General features: G+C 40.6%; 1 protein-coding gene across 1 annotated transcript in view; it reads right to left on the minus strand.

Moving 5' to 3' along the window:
• The window catches only part of FRAS1 (Fraser extracellular matrix complex subunit 1), a 321,939-nt gene that overhangs the window by 77,216 nt on the left and 235,180 nt on the right, over window positions 1-9,543 (minus strand). The window contains 3 exon segments of the mRNA XM_027773018.1: window positions 2-227; window positions 936-1,076; window positions 1,372-1,496. Coding sequence (XP_027628819.1) covers window positions 2-227; window positions 936-1,076; window positions 1,372-1,496 — 492 coding nt within the window.

Below are 9,543 nucleotides of genomic sequence, written 5' to 3' on the forward strand. Positions count from 1 at the left end.
TCTTTCCCTCCTTCCTCAACAATAAAGAACGGGTTTGTCCCATCAGAAACCGTGAAGGTGAACCGGTCTTTGATGGAGTTGCTGCCATCATGGCTGTAGCTGATCTGGTTCTGGTAGATGTCTTCCATGGTGAAGGTAGAGGTGAGGCGGAAATGCTGCCCATTGGCGGTTCGCTCGATGGTGCCATGGCGTGGGGGCTGAACAATGGTGAACGTGACAGACTCGGCCTGTCCAGGAGGCAAAAAGCAAGAGAGGAAGGGAAGTTCAGTCCAGCAACCATATGAATGAGTGATGGCCAACAGCTGGTCAATGTTACTGGAACCTAAAGACATTTATAACATAAGTATTATGTTCTCTTTATAAAAATCAAAAATGAAGAAAAAGAGAGAAATCATATTGTTTTCTACAATTGGACTTGTATTCTGGAACCTTCAATTGTAAGACTTAAATATTTAAACTGCTTCACAATAGCTCATTGGTGAAAGTTTGGATTTGTAACCACTACCAAGATGATAGGAAATATATCTTTTAAACTATTAATTTCCTTCTCACCCATTTTCTTTTACTCTTCCAAAACTCTTACATATAAAATTCCATAGGCATCGTAACATAAATCCTTATGGAGCATAGACACACTGCAATCCTTTCTCTTTCATTTCTGTATCCTGTTAGGATTTGGGGCATGCACACACACATATCCAACATGTTTTTCAAATCACTGGAGCCGGGATTTGAGCTGTGGTTGCCCATGTGGGAATCAGGCTCTGTTAAGCACCAGGTCACAGGGCCAGCTTGACCACTGTCTTTTTTCATCGTTTGAATGTGCTTTCACTCACCTCATACTCCAGGCCACCCTCAGGAAGTATAGTGACAAGGCAATGACTGCCACCAGACCAGCCTCTCGTTTGGCAGAAAATCCAGGGGCATGCTCTTACCTCTGTGTCTGCATCCACTGCCTTGAGCTCAAATTCTGTGATGGTCTTCCTTACGCCCTCCTGTACCCGCATGCCAAGGTTCTTCACAATGGGCAGAGAGTCATCCACAGGGCGAAGGGTTATGTGGAAAGTCTGAGTCACCTGAGATGGCAGGAAAGTGCGGGTAAGACACCTGTCCCTAGCACCTCCTCAATAAGCAGAAAAGAGGTGGCCTCTACTTTTCCTCACACCATTCCAGACACAGCTAACTAACCAGGAGGCCAAAAGTGAGTGCTCTTGCGTAAGAGCTGAGGTGGCTGCCAGAGGCTGCCCCATCCCTTGGCTGAGAGCAGAGGAAAATGAAGCTCTCATCTTACCAGCCGCTCTGCCCACTCCACTCGAAGAAGATGGCAAGGAATCAATACCTATTCAAGATGGAATCTAGGTCCTCACCCACCTCATGACCTCCGTCAGACAGCACAAAGGTGAAGGCATCTGAATGTTTCTCAGTCTCACTCGAATGGATATACTGAATGTTTCTTGAGGTCAGGTCAGCTTGAGTAAAGGAACTAATTTGGATACCTAGCAAAAGGGGATGAGAAAAACAGAGAAACGATGTTAAAATAACAGCCCTACCTCTAAGGCTGGGGAAATGTCATACTTTCACCAGATAGAGCCCTTTGTATTTTTTTTTTTTTTTGAGATTTTTGCTATAGGGGTGTGTGCACTTGCTGGAGAGACAGAGAGAGACAGAGAGATAGACAGTGAGAAATCAATCCTTGGAGGGGATGCCCATGACACAATCCATTCTCTTTTATTCTTCTCCTGGGATCTTGGGCACACACGCACACGCGCCTGGCATGAGTTTAAGCCACAGGGTCTGGGACTCGAACCATGGTCAACTATGTACAAGTCCAGCAACACAACCATTATGCCATCTGCTGATCCCCCTTTTGTGTTTATTATAACATTTATATTTTTCTCATAAAGATCTTGTGGTAAAGTTTTCCAAGGGTTCTTTCTTTCTTTCCTTCCTTACCTCTACTACACACCAAGCCAAAAGTAGGTGTTCAATAATTATTGATCTTTGTCCTCTTGGGGTTTATGTATGCAGGTAAAATCTGTGAAAGGTGCAGCATTGCCTTATTCTCTAAACTTCTCTTTCTCTTAAGTTTTGCATTTCTCTAGTCTCATAGACTTTTCTGAAAACCTGTCTAAATTTTTAATATTCGGTGACAGTTTAGCTTTTGGAAACTAGAGTTATCGGGCTTGGCTACACAGACTCTTGTTTCTGTGATTGGTGAGCCAACCCTGGCCTCTATAATTTCACAGGATGTTCTTCAAGGTTCCTTTCAACTCTCGGGTCTCTGATTCTAGCTTCTCATATATTATTTGAGCCAGCCAGGAAGTAAAAAAATCTTACTGCATGACTTTGGAGCTCATACGATCATCCTATATCAAATCAAAAATGACTTAGAAAAGCAGTAACCTTTAATAACATGACATAGAAACAGGAATCATGTTTAAAATTTTCCAGCCATTTTAAAAGTAAAAAAAAATTCTAAAGCGACTTTAAATAATGATATGGTATCCCCCAAATGTACAACATCTCTACGTTTTAAAATATCTAACAGCATTTAGCAAAATAGCTCAGAATCCTTGCATCTATCTTAGGGCTACTGAGGTACATATTCCAACACCAGTTAAGACTGAAACAAAAATCGGGACCAGCAGATAGCATAATGGTTTTATTGTTGGAGTCCCATGTAGTCAACCATGGTTCAAGTCCCAGACCCGGTGACTTCACACTGGGCATGTGTGCAGGTATGTCCAAGATCCCAAGAGGAGACTGGAGAAGGGATTGCAGCATGGCCATCCCCCCTGGGGGGGGAGGCGGGGATGATTTCTCACTTTCTGTCTCTCCAGCGAGTGCACACTTTCTGTCTCTCCAGCGAGTGCACATAACTCTTTCTTTAAATAAATAAATAAATAAATAAATAAAAAGACTGAAACAAAAATCACATCTTTTAGTCTCTTAGAACAAATTTCCTCTTTCTGATTCTGGGTATTGAGGTGTTAATCCATTTAATCCAGTTCTTTAGTTTGGCCCTAAAATTCATTTGCCGCTTCCCGGGCTGTATTATTTGTCATTGTTAATCCTGGCAAAGTCAGTTTGGTTTTCCTACAAAAGAAACAGAGATTCTATTTTGACTGCTATGTATTTAAATGTGACATCAGTATCATTGCTTTATCTTTAAAAATAAGAAATCAACCCACATAATTTACATTTGCATCTTTATCATCTGAAATTTGTCACCCAGATACAAGAGCCTCCGGAATATTGGGGCATTAATTTTTTGATGAGGCATTTTATATTTCTGTGCTTGCTACATCAGTTCTTGACAGACAAGAAATGTAGCCCACTGCCTTATAGCTTTGTCTTGTGGCTCTGGATAGAAATCCACACCATTCCTTAAAAATGGAATAACTTCAGAGTGACTGCACCGAGAAATTTAAATCTCTTCCACCTGCTGTGAATCCATTCTCATAGGTCACAGAAAGGTACTTGTCAGGATTCACACAGTCAACTGGTCACCTAATTCACTGTTCTTGTTATGAGAGTCTAAGAGTGATCAAGAAAAGTGATAGATTTTTACCTTTCTTTTGGGAAGGAAGCTTTGGGATTGACCTTTTTTAAAAAGAAGAAGTCAAAATATTTTTTATTGAGGTAAAATTAATACATAGTAAGTTGCACATATTTAAAGTGCACAATTTTTTTTTTTCTGATAGATTTTTAGCTATAGGGTCCATGTGCTCACTGCAGAGACAGAGAGACAGAAAGCAAGAAATCACTCCACAGGGAGAATGGCTATGCCACAATCCCTTTTCCTCCATTCTCCTCTCAAAATTTTGGGCACGCAAGCACATGTGCCCAGCATGAGTTTTAAGCTGCTAAGTTTGGGACTTGAACCACAGTCAACTACATGAGAGGGAGTCTATTACATCATCTGCTAGTCCCTAAAGTGCACAATTTCTTAAGTGTTGACACACTCATGAAAACCATTACCTCAGTCCAAATATTGGGCATATCTATCATCCCGAAAGTTTCCAATCAACACTTTATAATCCTTCCATCCCTCATCCCCCCTAGCATCACAAAACCAATTAATTGTTTTCTCACTTTAGATTAGTTGGAATTTTCTTCAGTCTTTAATATCTAAAGTCATATAGTATGTATTAATATGTGTCTACCTTTTTCACATAGCATAATTATTTTGAGATTTATTTATGTTTTAGCATGCATTAATAGTTCTTGTCTTTTTATTGCTGGGTAGTCCTCTGTTATATGGTTCCATCATTGTTTATTCATTCACTTGTTGACAGGCATTTGGATTCCTATAGTTTGGTGCTATTATAAATAAAGCAGCTATGATGAAGTGGGCATGAGTCTCTACCTGGACATAAGTATTCATTCTTCTTGGGCAAATCTCTAGGACTAGAATAGCTGAACAACATTTTGAGCATATACTTAATATTTTTAGGAAACTACCAAGCTATTTTTTCCCAAGTAGTAGTCTCATTTTATAATCTCATTAGCAGTGGATGAGAATGCTAGGCTTGATCTAAGTGGGACTTTCCCAGTTCAAACATATCTGAGTGGGACTTACCCAATTCAGTCCAGCAAATATTGAGCACCCACCATGTATAGACCCCTGTTTCAGGCTTGCTTATGTATGTTGAATTTTATCTTTAAACAATCCTTGGAGGTTGAGTTTGACATATTACCCCTACTTTTATAGATTACCATGAAATTATTTATACAATTAAAAAATTAGAGCCAGCCGGTGGTGTCTGGATCCCCATGGCTGACGGTACATTTCAAGTCCTGGACCCAGTAGATTGAAAAAAAAAAAAAGTGCATGCTAAAAATCCCATGAGAATGAAGAAGAAGGGATTGTGGCATGGCTATCCTCCCTTAGGGGGTGCTTTTTAACTTTCTGTCTCTGTCTCTCTTTGGTAAGGGTACTTGCCCTAGAGCAAATTTTAAAAAAAGTTACATGACCTTGCATTAGGGGGCATAGATAATAAGGGGACAGGATTGAAATCCAAGGAAGTCTAAGTGTCTAATTCCAAAGTTAATACTCACTAGGAGGAGTACTTTTTGTAAAAACTCATCTAGATTAGGAGCTTCTTGGATTTCACCTTTTTCTTTAGCTTTTTAAAAATATAAAAATAATATATGCCTATGAAAGTAAATGTGAAACTATAAGAAAGTAATAAATAATCATAAAAACCACTCATGGACCTATCATTAAAATACCACTAGTGTTGGCAGGTGGTGTAGTGGTTAAGGCCCTGGACTCTTACATGGCCAACTGCGGATCAAGTCTCGGACCTAGGAGCTTAAAACTCACATTGGGCATGTGTGCGCATGTGCACAAAATCCCAAGAGGAGAATGGGGAAGAAGGGATTGTGGCAAGGTCATTTTCTCTGAGGGATGATGTCTCACTTTCTCTCCCTCTGTCTCTCTCTGTGTCTCCAGAAAGTTCATGTGCCTTATAGCAAAAATCTCTCTTAGAAAAGAACAAAGAAATGCCAACCTAATAGTATTTCTGAAATGTTCCATCTAAAATACTTTATTGGCTGTAATCTCTTTCTTGTCTGAAATATTGATCTTGATGGGGTTTTAAATGATCATATAAATGATAATCATAATTATGTGCCAGAGGGTAACAGGCTGCCTCTAGAATGTAAGTTTCAAGAGGACAGGATTTTTCATTTTTCACTGATGCACCTAGAACAGTGCTTGGCATACAATACGAACACTACAGTCCTATTTGGTGAATGAGGATAGTTCACTTTACTATAATTTACACCCAAGAGATTCTACGAAGCATAATCTCAATACATTACAAAGCATTTTAATTTTAGCCTTCGCTCACTGGGTATGGGAGGTCTTCATCTACTTACTTGTCGGCAAGGTAGTGTTTCTAATAACATATTATCCCTACTGACCGTCACAGCAGCTAGTTGGTTTTTGAAATATACTGAAGATGTTTAATCCCATCGAAGATGTTTTCAATCACACACCTGCTGGCTAGCCTATGTATCTGGCAGTATTACGGAGACCCACATTAACCCTGTCAGTTTTTCCAATTCCCCTGCGGGGCAGCACATTAGAGAAAGCTCAGTCCAGGTCAGAGAAGTGGTGTGGGAATAAAGCATCTCCAAAGAAATTGCCTCCTTAATAGAAGGTTAGCGGGTGCCTCGGCCCGCCTGCTTTCAGCACAGCTGTGGGTGGTTCTGTGCATGGCGCCTGGGTCCCACTTTGAGCTCACGCTATGAAAAACCCTCAGCTTTCCTGCTTCAGATTTTCTCTAAAGCTTCTTATTACAGGGTGATTGTGTCTTTTCTCTACCCCCAATTCATATGTTGAAGTCCCAGCTCCCAGCTCCTCAGAATGCAACCTTATTTGGATCACTGCAATTGTAATTAGGTTATTAGGGTCGTCCCTAATCCAATAGGACTGATGCAATAAAAAATAACAATTTGAGCACAGAAATATCCAAGGAGAACGCATATGAACATAAAGACAGCCCTCTAGAAGCCAAGAGGGGCAAGGCCAGTAGCCGAACTTCCCCTCACAACCCTCAGAAGGAACCAACCATATCATCACCTTGATCTAGAACTTCCAGCCCCCAGAACTGTGCGACAATTAACTTCCATTACTTACACTGCCCAGTCTGTGGCGCTTCTTTACGGTGGCCCTACAAAACTAATGTGCCTCTGGGTTTGAAGAGCCCAAACTCAAATGATGGGTGCACCTTATTTTGGTTGGTGTCACAAGGCTGAGCATGGAGAGGCTGGGACAAAGAAGAAACCCAAAATACCTTGGCTAGAGCATCCCTTCCGAGAGGTCTTTCCTGACTACCTCAGACTCCCGCCTCAGGTGGCATTCACTCTCCCGTGGGTTCCCACCATCCTCATCACATTTGTGTGCATTCGTTTACATGTCCCCCTACTCCCAAGTTTTCTTCTACAGCAGCCACTCAGTAAATGTTTGTTAAAGAGATAAAATGAGAAAAAGAGGGAAGGAGGCTCTTGTGATATGGTACAGTACTATGCATACATAATTTCTACCCAGCCTGTAGCTAGAATCTCATGGAGCTGTTTTTAAAAAACACCCATGTCCAAGAGCCATCCTGTAGAGACTCTCTTTATTTGAAAGCTTATTTCTTCCATGAGTAAGTGATACAAAGAAAGAGAAAGGGAGACAGATAGAATACCTAACAAGGTCCTGATGCCATGATCCACCACAGCCTCAGCCCGTCCTGAGTCTTGGGCACATGCATGCATGGCATACTCAGGAAGGTCTTCAGACATGAGCCTGGAGTCTTCAAGTGGGTCAGTCTTGTGGAGCATAGTGCCTTACTGCTATGACACTGCCTGAGACTACTGTTTATTGGTGTGGGTGGGGTCTAGGCATCATTATTTCTAAACACATCTCAGGTGCTCCTAATATTTAGACAGGATTAAGAACTGAACAACCAGAAATCCTGCTTTGGCTTCCTTTTTCCTTTTTTTTTTTTTTTTTTCCCTGACCATGTCTGAGGTCTGTGAATTCTGCAGTTTTGTTAATAAGGGCAATGGAGTGGGTATACTAATAAGAGGACAATTTATATCTGGCAAATTAAAAAAAGGAAAAAACAGTGTGAGTCACATGAGCTTAAGCAAATGTGTCCCATGAGCTTAAGCAAATCATATAACATAGAGTTTTATTTTTATTTTGTCTTATTTTTAAATTTTCTATAGGGTGTACAACATACTTGCTGGAGAGAAACACAGAGAGAGAGGGAAAGTGAGATAGTATCCCTAGGAGGGATGGTCATGTGGCAATCTCTTCTCCATTCTCCTCTCAAGAATCTGGGCATGCATGTACACATGCCTGGTGTGTTTTTCAAGCCTCAGAGTCTGAGACTCAAACTGTAGGGTTTACCATGTGGGATCCAGCTGCCTTAACCACCAAGTTACTAGCTGGCCCTATTTTATTTTTCTGATGTCTCTAAAACTGGAACAGAGATGACAAGTAAAATGGAGGATGACAACAAGGTCAAGTATTTGATCTGCACAGTGACCATGTGTGAGGTCTGTGAATTCTGCAGTTTTGTTAATAGGGGCAATGGAGTGGGTATACTAATGAGAGGACAATTTATATCTAGTGAATAAAAATAATGCTTCATAAGGCTGTTACTGAACTAGTAAATGCTAAGGTTGGCAATTATGCACAGTCATTACTAGTTAGCCAACAATAGCCTGAGGGGGGTCCCTACCGGGATTTTACTCTATGTGAGGGTGTAATGCAGAGGCCAGCCTCCACCAAGACATAAAACCAGTAAGCAGTGAGGACTAGGAATGGCCTGACCTTGAGTGTACACGGACAAGGTTCAACCCACTCAGAGGCTCACACATCTCAAGAGGCAGCCTGGACTCCAGGGTAGTCCGAGTCATTGGAGTGGCTGAGTCAAAGCCTAAGAGATGACCCTGAGGACCTCCGTAACTGTGCATTCCTTAAGTACCATGTAATTTATGCAAGCCACAGGCTCCCAGGATGCTGTTACTCCACTCTGAAATCTGGTTAGGTGATATCGAGGCTTCTGGATGAATACCACTTACCTAAGAACTTTCAAAAGTGAATTTAAAAGGCAAGGCACCATGTTAGTAAATTGGAGTAGGAAAGGGAAAAGAGGCTTGTTCGAAAGGCAATTTACCTTTTTAGAGGCTTTAATTTAGTTCCTACCAAGAAGTGAGCAGTAGAGGCAAGTACAAAGTAGAAAGTGGAAGAGTTGTGGTTGCGTTGATAGGTTAATGCTTAGGAGGAGATGGTTCCCTGCAGAGGTTTTGTTTTTTAATTAATCAATTAATTAACTTATTATCATCATAATCTTGTTTATATTACATTGACTCACATATAACTTTACAGTGTATTACATTTCTTTTTCTAGAATGACTACCATGCATATCAGTCAATACAGAGACATTAAAATCCCCATTTCATCATCCAAAAGCTTTTCATTTTTCTTCCTGATTATTATTATTCCAATTATTTTTTAAAACAGTCAATCACTATTTATCATTTTGCTTAAGATTATCTTTCATATGGGAAAAAAAGATAAAAACATTCTCGGATAAACAAAATCCCTGCAGAGTTTTGTAACAGCTAAAGGATTTAAGGACTAAGGATATCTAGATTTATCCTCAAGGATAATCACTTTGGTGGGTAAGTCTTTTGGTGACTGGGAAATAAGGGATGAAAAGACTTTTAATTTGATAGGGGTAGAGCTCTTTGTTTGCCTGATTTAAAGATTTAATAACAAGCAAAACAGGCTCCCGAGATCTAGATGAACATGTAGCTCTGGCTGGTAGAAAAAAAAAAAAAAAAAAAAGCAGGAGTTGGTTCCAAGGACCCCTAAGGGTGCAGAAATACATCTTCTTAATCTATGAGTCCCAGAGGCTGAGTGAAGCCAAGCATGTGAACAACACTTTCTTCAAACAGTACCTCAAACAGAGTCAAGAAGCTCTAGTGGCTCGTGGAGGGAAGACCTCCCCGTGAATCCTCTGTCGCTGTCT

Source organism: Tupaia chinensis, unplaced genomic scaffold (genome assembly GCF_000334495.1).
Source record: "Tupaia chinensis unplaced genomic scaffold, TupChi_1.0 Scaffold000318_1, whole genome shotgun sequence".
Lineage (NCBI taxonomy): Eukaryota > Metazoa > Chordata > Mammalia > Scandentia > Tupaiidae > Tupaia > Tupaia belangeri.